The following is a 20,219-nucleotide window of genomic DNA, read 5'->3' on the forward strand; positions in this document are numbered from 1 at the left end:
ACTAAAAATGGTGTGTGACCCTAGAACTGAATTAGGCAGGTGCCAAAACTGGAATTTAAAGTCTGAGAAATTCTTCTTCTTTTTCTTTCAGCTGCTCCCGTTAGGGGTCAGCACAGCAGATCATCTTGTTCCATATCTTCCTGTCCTTGTCATCTTGCTCTCTTACACCCACCACCTGCATGTCCTCTCTCACCACATCCATAAACCTTCTCTTAGGCCTTCCTCTTTTCCTCTTGCACCGTCACCCAATTTAGTGTTGTTTAATGTGGATGTAATGTGTAAGTTTGCATTGCAAAGGAATGTCTCCTCATCCAGGGTTGATTCATACCCATGTCATAGCATGATAGGTTCCCGGTTATAAAATTAATAGACAGATGGTGTTGACTTAAGAGAAATAATTTTAAATTGTTTCCTTCAAACAGCTTATCCACCATGGCTGAGCAGCTGTCTCAGAGTGAGCTGGACTATCCTTTTAAACTGTTAGAATACATTAATGGCTTCAAAATTTCCAAGGTAAATTATTCTTCATTTTTTTTGTCTTTTTAAGTAGTGCTAAGATTATTTGTTTTTGAAAAACTATGGGAGTAATTTTATGGAACAACATTTAAGAGGAGATCACTTTTGCACTTTTACGAATGGCATCCTTTATTTCGAGGTGGCTTCTCTCTAGTTTACACTCTGTCTTTTTGTGTAGCTGCAAAACTTTCAGAAGTCACGAATAGAATGACTGATTCTGTAATTTTAATGTTTACGGCAAAACGATTTCCACATCTTATGAAACAAGGAAATTTGAAAGTGTTTTAATTTATAACATTGCACTTTTAAAACAGGCAAGCACTAAAAATAGCTAAACACATTACAAAGTCTCAGAGAAATATTTCAAAAAAAGGAAAGTCACTTATGGAGGAAAACAAGAAAACACTCAACCTCTGTGGTTTAGAGCAAATTTTGGTGCTGGATGTATATAATATACTGGTAAATTAGATACCAAGTACTAGTAAATGTAAGTACTTATTGTTTTAAGGCATTTAACCGAAGTTAGGATAAAACATTATATATTTGTTTTATTCCTTTGCCTCAATTAGTCCAGCAATTTTTTTAAGAAGTACTCTTGATTTTGCTCATCTTAGTTTCCTTTAATGCAGGTCATTTTCACAGCCAGTCAGCTTGGTGTTTTTGACTTAATGCTACAGTGCCAGAAAGCTCTGAGTGCTGAGTGTATTGCAAAGGAGCTGCACACAAGTCAGAATGGCTTGGAGAGACTACTGGATGCCTTGGTTGGGATAGATATTCTTGATGTGGAAATTATCAATGGAAAAGGTAGGACAGACAGAAAACAGGAAACCTTGTCTCAAAATAAATGTATAAAGCCACACTAAGATTGTTTAGGGCATCTTATATTTGGCTCTATTTCCTCCTCCCAGTCCATGAAGGGTTGAAGTGGGTGAAAGATTTCCTTATAGTAAGTCTCTTACACAGATGCTGAGTTATGAGTGTTATTGAGGTTGTTTACTTCTTATTTGTCAGTCTCTAAGGATTCCAAATGAACTCAGTACTTACTGACAGTTTTGACCCAGAATGAGTGAGTGAATGTGCCATGCATTACTGTGGTATCCTGTGCAGTTCTTCCTCCCCTAAGCATGATTCTTCTTATGACCCTGCATTGAAATAAGTGAGCTTGGTTAAAGGTTAATGGATGAATAAATGAATGAATTTTATTCAACAATTTTAGAGGAATGTGTAGTCTACCTCTATAGTGTGCCTTTTATACTATCTGTATGATAAATGTTAAAATAGAGGAGCTAAGTTCACTTATGCTACCATACCCAAAAGCTATAGTAAACTGGACACTGCAGTATTTCTTCCATTTTATCACTGGTGCTCCTTTTCACACATTTCCAGGCCCTTAACCTGCAACTGCTCCGTCCTGGGTATGCCATTAATCTACATCGAGCCCTGCAAGCAGGTCCTCCAAATTACAGGGGAAACATAGGGTTTGGTGGCAGGATTGGCACTCTAGCCACTTTAAAAACCTCACACTGTTCCAGTGTGGTGCTGATGTGTTGTCACCCTCCACACTTGGCTCCCAATCCAGATGGTTCATTGTTTGGTGGGTGCAGCAATGCACTATCAGCGCATACTCCCTTCCTATGATCGTTTTAGATGATTGAACTTCAAAATAATAATTTTCCTGATTTACATTTAATATTGAATAACTTATATAATTTATTATTCAGTTACATCACCTCTCAATGTATGTTCTCTTGTTCATTTCCACCAAAGCAATAATCTCTGTTTTTTCATATTCATTACCCTTAATATCTTTAATAGCCACAGTGTATTACTTTATTTGCAGCAAGTTCTTTCAGGAAGCTGCTCTGTATGAGTGGAGTAAAATGTACCTCCTTAAGTGACACTGAGACACAGTGATCACTCTTGGAAAATAGATTTTAATTCGGGGTCAGACAACATGTGAAATTTAAGTATTTTCTCAATGTGTTTTCTCAATGTACACAAGTTGCAAGGTGTTTTCCTCAACCCAAAGATGTACATATTAAGTTAATTGACAACTCTAAACTGGCTTCATACCAACCAGTTTATGTGAAAGACTGGTTATGTGTTGCCCCTACCATTGTCTACCACAGCTGGGATAGGTTTCTCCTGTCCAAAACCCTAAAGTTAGATTAGCCATAGGGCTGTTACTGGGCATAGGTGGTCTAGGTAAGTGTCTAGGTCACCCTCCAGTGGTCAAGGCTTATTACTGCAGCCCCATGTAGAGATTCCTGTCTTTATCTTCTTCTTCTTCTTCTTTCGGCTGCTCACGTTTTTGTATTGTTTAGAAAAATTGTTCTGGACCTGACTGGAACACAAAGAAATGTTTATGTTGTATGCCTCCGCAGCTCCTGCACTGTCTGCACTATGCACAGCACACTCTGTTGCCCAGAGTGTTATACAGACCTACAAACATTGTGACTCAAAGTAAATGTCCAATTATGTTGTTTTATATTATTTTCGCATACAAGCAATGCTTGGTCTTAATGTCTGACGACCTACAAGTTGTCTGACATCCAACAATAACACGAACATCAACAACAATGATGATGATGCCAATAATAATAATCTTCAAACTATAGCTCAGAAGTGACATGGCGAAATAAAATTAAATGATCAAAACGGCAACAGGACTGTAGCTCTTGACTGAATTGCTAAAAGCTAATTTTATCATCCTGTGTTGTTCACCACCATTTGTGAGATTCGCTCTGGGCATGCTAAGGAAGTTATGAGTTTTTTTTGGATAGGTTGATCACATTATTTGCATACATGAGAATTGTAGGTAAAGATTTCTATTTTAAGATATTCAATATATTCTCAGTTTTACTGAATGTCATCATTATGCTAAGTTTTCAATTTATTTTATTAATTTAAATGACATGTATATGTTACAGTAATGTCTTAATTAAAAAACTAATTATGTGAGGAAGCAGGTTCTCTCCCCTCTTTTACTCCATTTTTCTTTATCTTTATTCATTTATTATTTTATCTATTCATTTGTCTTTACTAGCATACATTTTTACACTTCTGGCCTAGCTTTCTTTCTCAGGGGTGGAGGTTGATTTGTTTTGAAACTTTTTTTAAAATCTTTTTGTAAAACTCAAGTTGTGTATGGAGTGTTATTTGAATTTAATAAATTCAATAGAATTAAAAAAATAAATGAAAAAACAAATTATATGTAGAATGTCACTATCATCATAAGACATTTAGCTGTTGGTTTAAATATATTACTATAGAAATTAAACTGTAGTTTTAGCGGTAGCGTAACTGTTTCTTTCTTAATTTTCTGTAAAGAAAGCAATAAATAAAGACTGCCAATACAGCCAGCTTTCTACTTATTTTCTGAAATGGCACCCCTCAAGAGCGTATTTTTGTTGTGAATTCGAGGTCCTAAATACTTTGCTGTCCCCATTCCTCTCTCCAGGTCTCAGTGTACAGGTCTGGCAGTGATCATTCCTCTCAAAGCAAAGGGGGTGGCGGGACACCATTTACAACTTAGCCGAGGATGGCAAAAATCTTAGAACTGGCTTTGATTAGCCAGATACTGTAAATGGATGGTGCCTGGCTTTTTGTTTTTATTACCCATATTTTACTCAGGAAGAAGTCATTCAGAGATATTATCTGAACAGTCCATGTGTTTGTTCTTGTGATATTCATCTTCCAGTTTTACATAAAATATTTGTGGGTGTGCGTGTGAATGATCCATGTGATGGACTGGCATCCTGTGCAGGGTTTGTTCCTGGCTTGTGACCAGTGTTGCCAGAGTAAACATTTCGGCCCTGAAATAATGCACTGAATAAGCAGGATAAAAATGTCAGGATATTTGTGTATTTGTGATTCCATTTATTGTCTTTTGGCCTGTTCATCATTACAAGCAAAAATTGAGTCTTCTCTGACCTACTTACCTTGCTTATATAAAGGTTATCTATGGTTACAACTTATGAGCTCTGAAGAGGAGCCACATGTTCATTATCAGTCACACCTGACTCAGTTCTGTTCAGGACTCCTGTAATTCAGTAAAAAGAATAATACCAAAATCCTAGAGACTAAATACACCATTGTGAACCACATGGTTTTCACCATTAGTGCACAGTTTGCCAAGATTTTAAATTTTGTGATCAAGTGCAGAAATAGCAGTGCAAGAAGTTGTACTAAAGTGTAGTTCTTTTTCACCAAGAATTGAGAGATTAAAATCCTGTCAGCACCGTAGCTCTCATTGACCTGGGCTGAGTGACTTGGCTTTAGACACTTGATTGCAATGTTACTCATGAAAAGTTTCTGTCCTCACTGGTTATGTAAGGTTCAAACATACTGTTCCTCTAATTCACATTGATGTGAATGCTCTATAACATCAAAGATCACCTACAAATGAATTATCAGATTTAATGAAGAGAGGATGCATCCATCAGTGATGGTCCAAAGTAATAATGAAATAAAAGAAGCCATGCAACTTTACATTTTTTGAGCACTAGAGGAAAAAAAAAAATGGAAGTGAAAATGCCTAAATAGTAATTATCAGTTAACACCATCATGCATTATACTGACCAACTGAGGCAGATTGTAGAGGAGTTTCATTGGTGTGAACTGAGCCCAGTATTTTTTATGTTTGAGCTATGATTTTGAAAACAATATCTACTCATATTTTATGGAGTGAACTGGTGACATTTGCTCTCATAAATGTAGATTCTGTATTAGAATTGACGCAAGTAACCATGTCATTTCTTGAACAAAGTAACTTGACCAGGCCAGTTTATGAGTACTTAGCAGTCTTATTATTATTGGATTGAACTCCAGAATTTTTTAATGACATTTTTTCATGCTCTCCATGTGTGATTTACTTCTTTTCTGTAATATATAGTGGTCAATTACAGTTATTGACTACTATTAAAACAGAAATGTGAACCACCAGTGAAATCTGCCCTCACACCTAAATGTAACTAAATCTGCAGGCGAATGAAATCATAATCAGGATGTATAGTGAGAATGGGATGCAAGAATGGTTCTCAAAGTCTTGAAATATTTGCTTTTTTTTCTTTTGTGAGTGATAGGTTTTGAAGTATTGCTGTTTGTACTTGTTCATTGGCACCATAGTTACTTGAAAACACCAGGTTCATTTAGTTTAAAATTGGAATTTTCATATTAATTGATCAAACTATTTGTTTTTAAGCACTTTACAGCAGCACTGATGTTTCCGATCTTTATTTGGCTAAAGCAAGCCCAAAATCTCTGAGTAATATGATTCTGTACCAGTCTCAGGATATATACCCACTGTGGAACTTCCTGCCTGATGCTGTGCGGTAAGTCAACTTTCATGTGCTGTTTTGGCTCTGCATACTTTTTAAAGGTTCCTGCTTCAAGTTCACTGTTATTTTGTTCTCTTATTAAATGTTTATTGATTGCACATACAGTGATTTGTGGGAAATGGGCAGGCAGTGGTTAAGGCTTTGGACTTCAAACCATAAGGGTTATGGGTTCAAATCCACCACTGACACTGTGACCTTGAGCAAGTCACTTCACCTGCCAGTGGTCCATTTGGAAAAAACCAAAAATAGAAATGTAACCAATTGTATCTGAAATGTTGTAAGTCACTCTGGATAAAAGCGTCATCCAAAAAGTAAATAGTAATGAATAAAGTAAAAGAAAAAATAATCTTGAGTACTTGGCCAGGTTACAGACACAGTGATAACAGACTGAATGTTTACTGATGAATTCTCTGGAAGTTCAAGGCTATTTGATGGATATAGATTTCCACCAAATCTTGGGTTTCTCCTGTTATTCCTCCCTCTAGTTCTTGCATGACAGATCGGGGGTATCATCATAAGATGTCCAAACCAAGGCAATTGCTTCCTCTCAATTCTAATCAGAGAGTCTGTTCCAAAGTCCTCCTTGATTGTGAAGCACTTCATTTGCATTTTCTCCCAGTCTAATTCATTCACACACTACTTAAAGCAAGGCTAGTATTTGTAATTGAGTGGGCTTGAGAAATACCCTGGTTGCCAAGCTATAATTCTGAGAGCTGAAAAATTAAAGAATTATCATTAAACCACATGTTTGTGTCAAACTTTCCCACTCATTATGAAAATAAACAGTAAAAGTCTGTAATATACTAACAAAAAATAAAAGAAAACAAGAAACGTATATGTCTAAAATGGATAGATTAATATCGACTAATAAAAGAAACTAGTTTGACAAATTATGATATTTGAAACAGATCTTCAATGAAAAGAAAAAAGAGTAACTGCAAAACTGTTAAAACAAACCTGACCATTTAGTAATAATAATAAACAAACCTGAAAATGCAATGAATTCCCCAACTGTGACCTATGCCATAAACACAAAACTGTTCATTCATTCCAATAGTTTGACATAATGAGAGGGAGTTGTTAGTGTGTTGGCTGTTGATGACTAAAATTGTCTCTTTATCTTAATAAGACAGATTGTAGAATTTACTTGAAGAGATAAACTTGGTCTCCATTGTGCATCTTGGAGAACTTTCTCAAAAGTTCATAGAAAATGGCAATACTTTCTAATGGCAATACTTTCTATGCTGTTTTTAAACAAGTTAAGCTTACTGGCATAGTTTTGGCTCACAGACAAAAACCGTGGCAGCTCAAAGTCCATATGTCTGAAAGATGCAAACTGAAGTATGAAAAGCAAAAACCCATACATAGACTTGAAAAATGTGGAAGTTTCACAAACGCTTCAAATCCAGGACCTAAATATGGTAGTTTAATTCCAAAATCCCTAAATATAGTACTGAAAATATATAAAATTTGTAACAATGTAGCATTTTCATTATAGGTCACAAAATCTGTAATTGAATAAAATCACACACCTATTCTTTATCAAGCAGGACAATATAGTATATCAATTAAATGTTGCTGTAAATCCTCCTGTTTTAATTAATAGGAGTCTGTATAACACAGCATTGCTGTTTTCTCTTTTTTCCATTTTATTACTATCTTGCTGTCTGTTCTGAGCAAGGATGAGGGTTTTAGTGTGGTTTATGATTGCATATTTTGTTTCAGTGATATATGGGATATATAAACTGCTCAAATAAATTAAAGGAACACTTTGAAAACACATCAGATCTCAATGGGAAAAAAAAATCCTTCTGGATATCTATACTGATATGGATTGGGTAATGTGTTAGGAACAAAAGGATGCCACATCGTTTGATGGAAATGAAAATTATCAACCTACAGAGGGCTGAATTCAAAGACACTCCGAAAATCAAAGTGGAAAAATAATGCGTTAGGCTAGTCTATTGCGGCGAACTTTCATTGCAGCAACTCAAAATCGTACTCGGTAGTTTGTATGGCCCCCACATGCTTGACAACGTCGGGGCATGCTCCTAATGAAACGACGGATGATGTCCTGGGGGATCTCCTCCCAGATCTGGACCAGGGCATCTCTGAGCTCCTAGACAGTCTGAAGTGCAACCTGGCGGCATCAGATGGATTGAAGCATAATGTCCTAGAGGTGTTCTATTGGATTTAGGTCAGGAGAGCGTGGGGGCCAGTCAATGGTATCAATTCCTTCATCCTCCAGGAACTGCCTGCATACTCTCACCACATAAGGTCGAGTATTGTCGTGTACCAGGAGTAACCCAGGACCCACTGCACCAGCATAGGATTTCATCTCGATACCTAATGGCAGTCAAGGTGCTGTTGTCAAGACTGTAGAGGTCTGTGCGTCCCTCCATGGATATGCCTCCCCAGACCATCACTGACCGGTGCACCCACCAAACTGGTCATACTCAACGATGGTACAGGCAGCATAACGTTTTCCATGGCTTCTCCAGACCCTTTCATGTCTGTCACATGTGCTCAGGATGAACCTGCTTTCATCTGTGAAAACCACAGGGTGCCAGTGGTGGACCTGCCAATTCTGGTATTCTATGACAAATGCTAATTGAGCTCCATGGTGCTAGGTAGTGAGCACAGGGCCCACTAGAGGACGTCGGACCTTCAGGCCACCCTCATGAAGTTGTGACCGTAGGGGGCACTGTTACACCTCCAAACCCGCAGACAACATGCCAAAACACCAGGTAAAAAGTCCAAATAATGAATTTATTATTCCAATAATGTGCACAAAGCACCTCCACCTCCACAATACACAATAATAAGCAAATAATCAATAATAATCAATCCTCCTCTCCACCCAGCAGCTCTGTCGCACTTCCTCCCAACTCCGGCTCAGTCTGCTGGGTTTCCCACAGTCCTTTTTATAGTTGTCGACCCGGAAGTGCTTCTGTCCTTCAGTCCATGTGATTCCATAGCACTTCCGGGTCCGATGAAAACTCTTCTTTTCTTTAGCCCGGAAGTACTTAATTTCTTCCGTCCCTGTGACGAGGTAGTACTTCCGGGCTATAATAGAAACACTTGTGCCTCCCTGCAGTGGCCCTCACGGTATCTAGCAGGGCTGTGAAGCCGAACTCCATTGTCCATGATGCCCTGCAGGAATTCGGGGCATCTCCATGTTGCAGGGAGGACTCCATCTAGCGGCCTGGGGGTGTTGGCCAAGATAAACTGCCGGCCATCCCTCACAATATATATACATAGTTCTAATTGAACATGCTTTTTAAATCTTGTAATTTTGTTTTACTTTAACTTATGTTTGAATGCCTTATGATTTAAATTCTGTAATTTGTTTATCTGAAACAAATAAAGCTTAATATTAAAAATCCTCCTTGTTTTCATCATATAAAAATCACTTTGTAGCAAAATTCAATGATGTTGTATTTTGCAAGAAATGTATTTACCAGTTAGACAACTGTTAAGAGATTTATGATGCACCTGCTCTTCTGTCTTATTCTGCAACAGTGTTACCAGCCGTTAATGTAGCTGTTGAATGAAATAACATTTTGATCAAGATAAACAAAAGACACTTGGAAAGTTGTATGGAAAAATATTTATAAATTTGGATCTATATGGTTACTTTTTTTTAAATGTTTGGAATTCCACACCAATTCAGAATCTCTTAGCCCCACTAAATTATAAAAAGCAATATGTAAATAAATTGTCCTTTAAAGTCTAGGTAAAGAGGAGGAGGAGGTATCTGATTTAAATAAAATGTACTATTGTATGTTTTAGTTATTTGTAATTTATTAATTTTAATGAAATGTAAAATCAAAATAGAACAGTTCAACTTTTGTGTTTATCTATCAGAGAAGAGACAGCAGTCATAAAGAAGAAAGAAGAAACTATGTGTATATGCTTTTTATGGACATGTAAAACACCTCCTTAAGACAGAGGAAAAGATTATAAGGAGGTTTATCATCCCATCTGTATATTAAGCTTCCTTTTTCCAGTACACAGTCATAATTCAGGGTCTGTCTAGGTATTTAACATGGATGGAATGCCAGTTCATCACAGGGCACATTCATTTAGCATCTTAGTTTAGAGTTGGCAATTAACATGATTGCATGTCCTTGGACCGTGGGACTGTGCCGAAGTCTCTCAACACAGGAAGATAAACAAACTCTACATTGGATACATAACACATGGGAACTGAATTACAGTCTTAGAGTTGTGACGCAGTAATATTGCTTGGTGCTTCCCTGAAGACTTGTTTTAGTATCGAAGATAATTTAACAATGCATCTCTTTAAAACCTCTATCCTTAATACTTTTCTAGGTGCTTATGTAAAACAAGGGGCTGATGATAGATTCTAGCTGCCTACGACAACCTAATAGTAAAAAATGTTTAGAAAACTGATAGTGGGATGTAAAACTAAATTGTTATTTTCAAGGTAATCTATACATGTTACTTGAATGTGGAGGCTTATATAACAATCTCAATTTTATAGGCAGGGAAGAAGTCAGAATGAAAAAGCATTTGGGACGTCTTCCAAGGACACGTGTGAAACCCCTTTTAGGTGAGTGAGATTAAGCTGCTACAATTATTGCCTGTGGTAAAGATGCTTGCATGTAAATTGCTCAGATTTGTACAAAATGTCAACAAATGTGTACTGAAAGAAAGGAATAATGACAGTGGCCAATAAAAAATAGTTCTTATGTTAGTGCTCAAATGTCATAAATTTCAGAGAAATACAATATTACCATTTTCATGTTCAGCAATCGGATACACTGTAGTCAAACATACTGTCATTAATACTGAAACAGTAAAGACTTGAGGACAGAAACTAGAAAAAAATGATGATAAGCAGAAATAGTATTCTGTTCTTTTCCACAAAATGTAATATGTGTTGTTATATATTTATGATTTCCTCATGCTGTTGTGATGATGTAGTCTCAAACATCGCAAAATGGACGTGAGGCCTTCTAAAATTACCATAAAGGCAGGACAACAACCTAACCAGCCTGCCTGAGGAAACTCGCCCCTAATCTAGCTAGTCTCACATCTGCTAGCTGCAGGCTTCAGCCTAGCAGTTCTCAAACATTTAGTGTGTTGATAAAATAACAACAAATGTTCCAAAATATATCAAAAGCAACACAAGAAGGGTGATAACAATAAACCTTGGATTGTAGAAAGAAGGGCAAACAAAGAATCGGTGTAATTGAGTGCTCACAGGACCCTGCAAAGCTCCATAAACAAAAATAAACAACATTGTCTTGCATCACTGTACTGCCAGAGGCCTGTAGATCCAGCAATCTAGTAATAGTGTTGAGGACCCTGGGGAGTATTACCTCCTGTTAGGCAAGAGTGTCCCAGTCAACTAGGGAGCAGCAGGGGTTTCCTTTTCTTTCTTTTGTATATTATCCCCTGCTGGCAATTGTGAAGAACCGGAAATTTGTGGAATGCCTGTCCCTTTCAAAGCTGTCAAAGTGACAGATTTTGCAGGAGTGGATGAGATCCAACCAAAAATGCTGCAAGCCTGGGATACTGTCGTGATGCTTTGACTAACATACCTTTTTAAAGAGGTATGGAAAGTTGGAAAACTGCCTCACAAATAATAGATTGGGAAGGTGGTACCCGCTTTTTAAAAGGGGTACAAAAGGGCTGTGTCTAGCAGTAGCGCTGGTTCCACGAATAGATCAGGTTAATTTTCTGGGAAATACATTGTGGCAAAGCAATTCTGCTTATAGTGCAGTCTTAAAAGCTTATATTAAAAAAGAGTCATTTGCGTATAATCCACCCTGACTGAATATCTGGAGGGTGAATGTTGCTGTAGCAGTTAGGACTCTTTCTTTCTCGCTTTCCGTCCGTTTGTGAAGGTGCTCTCAGTACTCTTGTTGCTATCTTGTCCAGGTGTTATGTGAGCATGTAGAAATTTGGAGGGTGTAAGGTTACAAATGCCTATAATTCAAAAGTTTTAGGATTGAGTCGATCAGCAGTTTGTGTTGTTCCAGTCTGTACAGAGTTCAGTAGCTATGGGATTCTTAAATGATACCACATAGTAGTACTTTTTATAACTTTTTTATGTTTTAGTAGAAGTAGGGGGCTTCACCCCCTGCTAGCTTCGCTTGCCAACCCCCCGGCCTGTGCTACGCGCCAGTCACTTTGCGTCTCTGCCGTTCACGTATGTGGACTTCACTATCACGAAACAACAATTTTTTTAATTCTCGCGGATAGGCCTCTTCATTGAGAAGAAACACTACTTTTCCCTGAAGGCAACACGAATTTACAAGTCTCTGAAGTTTAAAGCCGAACAATAAATACATACTTCTGTCATATCACCTATGCCCATATATTCTCTTTTCGCTGTTACGTTATTTCCCTGAGGAATAATTTCCATTTATTAGCACTATTGTGATCTTTACTATCAGTTTTTTGAGACTTTCGAATTTTAGTACTTTCATAACCTCTAACCTGCTCTGCATGTGTATCGTGCCAATGTTTTTGAACCTCTTTATGACGTTCTACATTGTTTTCTACTCTTTGTCTTTTATTTCTGATCCCGCTTAGAGCTGAGAGCGCAGGAACTGCATTTGACAATAGCATTCACATGAGTAAGAAGTGACTGGACTGTGGGCGTGGTTGTAAATGTTTGAGAGGAGGGCAGGACTTGTTAAAATCTCTTGGTAAAAAGTCTCATCTCGCAGGACCTGAAATTATCTCTGAGAAAGTCTTGTCTCAGGATTTCCATTTAGAATAGAGAAATAACCCAGGGAGTGTTAACTAGAAGCTTTGCTGCCCTTTTGAAGTAACTGGGAACAAAGAACATTCTCAGAATTTCTCTGGCAGATCCCAGGAAGTACTTCTCACAGACTAATACAGAGAAATGGTGAAAACAAAAAAAGAGTAATAAAAAGTAAAAACAAAACCATCAAACATAATAAGTAGAAATAAAGTATGTATTGTATGTGAAATAATCATTTCATAAGCAGGTCATGTGTATTAGTTCAAAACTTATTAAATGCACAAATCAAAGTGTCACATTGAATATTGATTTAACTTCACTGCTGCCTGGAAGGGTATGTTCCTGTTATCAAGAGATCAGAATCTTCAGCTTCTCTTGGAAAACCAATGCTGGGATACTCTTAACAGTAATTCTGTTTTACTGTTGAAACTCCAATCCAGAGGGAGCAATGTAGATTATATTCTAGCTGTGGAAAAGTTCCCAATCCTTTTGTCTTTACACAGATATCTGATGGGTCATTGAAATTCACCAGTCCTGTCCATGTGTTTGTTATGGTTTTGGAAACGTTTGACAGTGTACTCTGTGTTATATTGTTGGAGCTGCTTCAGGAACATGGGGTTCTGTGACCACTACTGTCTGCCATTTAGTCCCTGCATTTGCCCTTTTGAAAATTTACACAGGAAATATACAAGGTAGGAACTACTTGGACAATATCTAGGGGAAGACCCAGAAAACAGTGGAGGAATTCTTAGGCATTCCCAGATATTATCTCAAAAATTTGTCATGGATCTGCCCTGGGGTCTTTTCATAGTGGGCAATACTTGGTGCAGAGCCCACTCAAGGGCATCCTAGCTACAAGCCCAAAACATCTGTTACTTCCACTTAATGCAGGAAAGCAATATGCTATTCAAAGGTCCTGTTGCACATCTGAGCTTGTTAGTTTGTCATAGAGAGTGAGCCCTGAAACTTCTCAGTATTATCATTGTTTGAGTTATTACTCAGAGTTCATGAACATACAATTCATGAAGATGGAGACGCATTAACTTTAATGAAACTTGCAGAGCTGTACAATATACAATCCAAGACAAGTAGAGTTTCTCAATTTAAATGAATCCATTATTACTGAGTTATTAAAATGTACCCTTTAGGTAGAACCATAAATTAAATAGTAGGCTGTATCACATAAATATGTAGTCAGTTTTATCTAACTAGAGCCTTGTGCTCTGTACCCAAAATAATTAGGCCATCAGCTGTGTTTGCTTCATTGAAAATGGAGAATAGATGCACACTACCCTCTGCTGGAAAACAATATTATAACAGTTTTTTGCCTTGGTCAAAAATTTGACTTGCGTTTTATTAACAAAAAATTCACCCATTAATTAATGCAGAATAGGGTCATGTTGAACCATCATTTAAGTATCTGACTGATATTTGTGCTTGACTAGAGGACACACTCTAGTTGGCAAAATTTTTACAAATACGAACTTGTCTGAGCGGCACAGTGGCGCAGGGGGTAGCACTGCTGCCTTGCAGTTAGGAGACCTGGGTTTGCTTCCCGGGCCCTCCCTGCGTGGAGTTTGCATGTTCTCCCCGTGTCTGCATGGGTTTCCTCCAGGTACTCCGGTTTCCTCCCACAATCCAAAGACATGCAAGTTAGGTGCATTGGCGATTCTAAATTGTCCCTAGTGTGTGTGTGTTTGTGCCCTGCAGTGGGCTGGCACCCTGCCTGGGGTTTGTTTCCTGCCTTGCGCCCTTTGTTGGCTGGGATTGGCTCCAGCAGACCCCCGTGACCCTGTAGTTAGGATATAGTGGGTTGGATGATGGATGGATGGATGGAGAGAGAAGAGCTCAAATGAACATTGTGGTTAATCTTATTTTTTATTTCTCAATTATAGGTGTGAAGAAGAATTGCTGAAATTTATGGGAATGATGCACTCAACTTGGGTATTTGCAGCCCATGATGTTGTGACAGCAATTGATCTTTCACCTTTTAAAACAGTAGTTGACCTAGGAGGTACATTATTTTTTATTCTTCTAGGTTTTTGCAAGTGTGACTGCTATGCAGCAAAATGTTATGAATTGCTTGGGTAGAGTTGCTGAATTATTTTATGACAAAAAAACCTCATGCTGCATTAATCAATCCGTTCTGATTGGTCTCCTCTCCATTTTAGTCGTTAGTATGCAATGCAGGTAGTATTGCAAGAAAGTTTCCACATACAGTATTTATGTATGTACTGCATGCATCTATGTTTCATCATTGTTGGATTTGTTTGCTCATTCATTCTTTGAATATTTAGGAAAAACAAACTTCAGAAGGCTCACAGTTTTTCTATGATTTAAATGTCCATTAGACAAGCACAATTAGTCACCCAAAAAATGACATTTCCTGGAATTTCCACAATATTCAGATAAAACTGGCCAAGTAAATGTGCAAATCTGACATAGCATATTGTGTCCAAACAATAATGTGTTGAGTCATTGGCATGAGGTGGTGGGCACTAGGTAGCTGTACTGCCTCACATCCCCCAATCCACTCTGCTGTTTGGGTGTTTCCTTTCATGTACAATACAATACAATATAATCCATCCATCCATTTTCCAACCTGCTGAATCCAAACACAGGGTCACAGGGGATACAATACAATACAATACAATACAATACAATACAATACAGTTTATTTTTGTATAGCCCAAAATCACACAAGAAGTGCCGCAATGGGTTTTAACAGGCCCTGCCTCTTGATAGCCCCCCAGCCTTGACTCTCTAAGAACACAAGGAAAAACTCCCAAAAAAACCCTGGTAGAGAAAAAATGGAAGAAACCTTGGGAATGGCAGCTCAAAGAGAGACCCCTTTCCAGGTAGGCATTTGAGTTCATCAACTAATGTTTTTTATTCTGGTGCACATTCGTTCTGAACTGACCCTATATGAATGGGTATAGTGGTGTGTGCATGTCCTTTGATGATCAGACATCATTTTTAGCATTGTTTACTTCTTTGCATGAACCTGGGCCAGTCTTGGACTCCCTACCACAACTATAAAGGAATAAGTGGATTCAAAAATGGATCTTTCATTCTATCTGTATATCTGTACTAAAATTATTCAAAATTTTTAACCTTTTAATTGCTGCATTTTTGTGACCATTTTCTCAACTGTTTTTTCATTAAAATTGTAATTTATTATTAAGTGATTCTGTTTTTTCTCTGCTGTAACTGTTTTAGATGCCTGTTTACCCTGAACTAACAAATAAATCAAAATAGTAATATCAGCAGCACATTAAAAAGTACAGTCTGACCTGTTTATTTTATCAGCTTGATAGTTTAAAATTTTCATTTATTCCAAGATGACATTTCTTATCTCCTTAAAACAATTCTATACTGCACTCAAGTTAGTACTATAAAGTAACAGTCCAGGTGCATGCAACAGGAGCAGGTGTTGGGTGAGAGCCAGCCTTGTGTTGCATAACTGGAAATACACTTCTGCTTACACGCTGTCCCATCCAGAGTTCCTTGATTAATTACTGAGATGGGACAGCACCTTTGAAACTTAAAAGTCCGAGGTGTGGGACTTGTTGGCAGTAATTACCTCTGACACCGCAGAGCTAATTCATGGACTAAGACTTAATATATTGCAGAATGGCTGGAGAATCATAGAGCAACATGTTGGTCTACCCAAACCCTGCTAAATGTCAACTTAAGCTTCAAGTATTTTAAATAATAAGCTGCACTTAAGATATTTCAAAGAAAAACAAGTAGGTATTAATAGTGACATATGCAAATCTTTTGGTGGGCAGTGGGTCAAAGTGGGAGACATGGCACATTATAGGACAGGATTTGTTACATTTTAATCCTGGACACAAATTAATGCTCGGTTTAATTTTTGTGCAGCAATTTCAATGAAAATGTAGGTGAAACTTTAAGGCCATTACTCCTCGCTATAATAGCGAGGAGAATGTAAATAGTAAGGTGGAAAGATTTAATACTAAAGTGAGGGCTGCTGTTGACATAGTTGCACCTGAAAAGACAGTTAAAAAATCTTCTAGCATTGTTATACCTTGGAAGACCCAAAGAGTGTCTGATTTAAAGAGAACATGCCGTAGAGCTGAGCGTAAATGGAGGAAGACTAAACTAACTATTGACTATGAGATATTAAAAGTTAAAATAACAGAATACAATAACACAGTCCGTCTTGAGAGGCGCTGCTATTTCTCTAAGATTATAAATAACAATGCTAGTAATCCCAGAGTCTTATTTTCGACAATTGATCATCTGTTAAACCCAGGTAACTCAAAGGAATGCCTCCTAAGTACTTCCAGTAAAACCTGTGAGGCTATCGCTGTATTTTTCAATCAAAAAATTAATGATATTAGAAATAACATAGTATATCTCCCCAACACTAAGGATCCCCCGAAACCCCAGTACTCCATAATAAATAAATTAGAGTCTTTCACTAGGATAGATTTACCTGATTTACATAAAATAATTTCTCAAATGAAACCATCCACCTGTGCCCTTGACCCAATACCAACAAATTTGTTCAAAGAAGTATCGGGTGTGCTTATTGATAATGTTCTTGACATAGTAAATTCGTCATTAGATACGGGGGTCTTCCCAGACTGTCTTAAGACTGCGGTAATTAAACCCCTACTTAAGAAAAATAATCTCGACCCCTCTGCTCTTGAAAATTATAGACCCATCTCTAACCTGCCTTTCTTAAGTAAAATTCTAGAGAAGGCAGTCATTATGCAGTTAAATGAGCACCTCAATAAACATGCTATTCTTGATAAATTTCAGTCAGGTTTTAGAACAAATCACAGCACAGAAACTGCACTCGTTAAAGTAGTAAATGACTTGCGGGTAAATGCAGACAGAGGCCATTTATCTGTTCTCATCCTCTTAGATTTGAGTGCCGCATTTGACACTATTGATCATAATATTCTTAAGAATCGCCTTAGTCAATGGGTGGGCCTCTCTGGCAGTGTCTTAAACTGGTTTGAATCCTACCTGGCAGGGAGAAAATTCTTTGTTAGTTGTGGTAATTATAACTCAAAGACACATGATATTCTATATGGTGTTCCACAAGGCTCTATCCTGGGTCCGCTGCTCTTCTCAATCTACATGCTTCCATTAGGTCAGATTATCTCGGGACATAACGTGAGCTACCACAGCTATGCTGATGACACACAGCTGTATTTATCAATAGCACCTGATGACCCCAAATCTCTTGATTCGCTAACACAATGTCTAACCTGTATCTCAGAATGGATGAATAGTAACTTTCTCAAATTAAATAAAGAAAAAACCGAAATCTTAGTGATTGGCAATAATGGATACAATGAGGCTATTAGAAATAAACTGGATGCATTAGGATTAAAAGTCAAATCGGAGGTAAAAAGCTTAGGGGTAACCGTTGATTGTAATCTGAATTTTAAATCGCATATTAATAAAATCACTAGGACAGCATTTTTTCACCTAAGGAACATAGCAAAAGTTAGACCTCTTATATCATCGAAAGATGCAGAGAAATTAGTTCATGCGTTTGTCTTTAGTCGGCTAGATTACTGTAATGCACTCCTCTCAGGACTACCCAAAAAAGACATCAATCGTTTGCAGTTAGTGCAGAATGCAGCTGCTAGAATCCTTACCAGGAAAAGAAAATCCGAACACATTTCTCCAGTTTTGATGTCACTACACTGGTTACCTGTGTCATTCAGAATTGACTTTAAAATTCTGCTTATGGTTTATAAAGCTTTAAATAATCTCGCCCCGTCTTATATATCGGAATGTCTGACACCTTATATTCCAAATCGCAACCTCAGATCCTCAACTGAGTGTCTCCTTAGAATTCCAAGAGCAAAACTTAAAAGAAGTGGTGAGGCGGCCTTCTGCTGTTATGCACCTAAAATCTGGAATAGCCTGCCAGTAGGAATTCGCCAGGCTAATACAGTGGAGCACTTTAAAAAACTACTGAAAACACATTACTTTAACATGGCCTTCTCATAACTTCACTGTAATTTAATCCTGACACTCTGTATATCCAATTCATTATAATAACTATTCATTCAAAATTTGTACTAACCCCTACTCTCTCTTCTGTTTCCTTTTCCGGTGTCCTATTGGTGGTGGCTTGTGCCACCACCATCTACCCAAAGCACCATGATGTTCCAACAATGATGGATGGATTAAAAGCCAGAAGTCTGTATAACCATCAGCATCAAGTGACTCCGTGAGAACCCTAACTACAAAGAGGACTATTTCATTTATGTTAGGTAGAATGCCCAAAGGGGACTGGGCGGTCTCGTGGCCTGGAACCCCTACAGATTTTATTTTTTTCTCCAGCCTTCTGGAGTTTTTTTTTGTTTTTTCTGTCCACCCTGGCCATCGGACCTTACTCCTTTTTATGTTAACTAAGGTTGTCTTATTTTAATTTCTTATTTGTCTTTTATTCTTCTTTTCTTCATTATGTAAAGCACTTTGAGCTACTTTTTGTATGAAAATGTGCTATATAAATAAATGTTGTTGTTGTTGTTGTTATTACAGTGTTTTTACAAACTTAGCAAAACTATATGTCCATGATTGCTGATTATGTCAGATCTTAAAAAGATGAAAGAGCCAATAAAAGAATTCCCATCTAGTTACGTGGGTCTTAACAGTAACAGATCATATCATAATACATCAAATCAATTTTTTTCCTTAATATAGAAAAAAAGAAGCTCTTTACATAAATAAATACATAGATATGGAGCTTCTGTAAAAAGGCTGCTGCTTGCACAGTATTGTGGTTTAAACGTCAATACTTTTAACCACACCCAAGGGCACCTCTTTGAACCTGCACTTGTGGAAAATTCTTACTGCAGTGCAGTTTAGCTGATAAAACACTAAAAGCGGGCTGTAGCTGAAAACTGTAACAAACAAACTAAAAAAAGCCAGTGCTCCAATCTAAGTGAATTTGCGCTGTGGCTGCAAAGACATTGCAGCTACTTACATGTCATGATATCATACAAAACTATATAACTGACACAAAAATAATTATCATAGACCATATTTTATTTTCCAGATGGAGCGGAAAAGAGTCTGGCTTATTATTATATTATACTATTATAATGTCCTGAGTAACATTGCTAGAATGGTTGTATGAGCCCAATGGTTGGGAAGAAGTCCATGGAAGTTAAAGTTTTGTTACAAAACACACTTGTGAGTCCTCATCTGCACTACTGTATGCAGCTTTGTTCTCCATATTACAAGTACAATAAAGACATAACACTGACAGAGAAAATACAAATAAGAGGGCATGCAGTTTGTTGCTGCTTTTTCTCCTTTTCTTGCTATGAAAAGAAGGTGCACCCTAATACTTAGGTCCTGACTGGGAAAAGGGTCTGGGACTTGAGGCCACTGCAGCCACCGCTACCCTTTTGTGCACATCACTGGGTACTGGATTGTTTCAACTTAATACCATTTTGGTGGTTGATATTACCATACAGACTGCTTTAAAAACTGCATACAGGCTACAAAACAAAAAGATATTCTATAAATGCTCAAACGATCTTCAGTGTGTGGGGGGGTGATGGTCCATTTTGGAGGATCGTGGAAAATTGTCAGGGCGGGGGCTAATTGAGGTCATTTGT

The 20,219-nt window shown here is 37.6% G+C and overlaps 1 protein-coding gene across 1 annotated transcript in view; it reads left to right on the forward strand.

Moving 5' to 3' along the window:
* Positions 1 to 426: 426 nt before the first annotated feature.
* Positions 427 to 20,219, forward strand: part of asmt2 (acetylserotonin O-methyltransferase 2) — a 39,239-nt gene continuing 19,446 nt past the window's right edge. The window contains exons 1-5 of the mRNA XM_028801664.2: positions 427 to 513; positions 1,146 to 1,320; positions 5,720 to 5,849; positions 10,363 to 10,431; positions 14,493 to 14,611. Of these exons, the coding sequence (XP_028657497.2) occupies positions 433 to 513; positions 1,146 to 1,320; positions 5,720 to 5,849; positions 10,363 to 10,431; positions 14,493 to 14,611 (574 nt within the window). The 5' untranslated portion in view covers positions 427 to 432. The remainder of the gene's footprint in view (positions 514 to 1,145; positions 1,321 to 5,719; positions 5,850 to 10,362; positions 10,432 to 14,492; positions 14,612 to 20,219) is intronic.

This window comes from Erpetoichthys calabaricus, chromosome 5 (assembly GCF_900747795.2).
Source record: "Erpetoichthys calabaricus chromosome 5, fErpCal1.3, whole genome shotgun sequence".
In the NCBI taxonomy this organism is placed as follows: domain Eukaryota; kingdom Metazoa; phylum Chordata; class Cladistia; order Polypteriformes; family Polypteridae; genus Erpetoichthys; species Erpetoichthys calabaricus.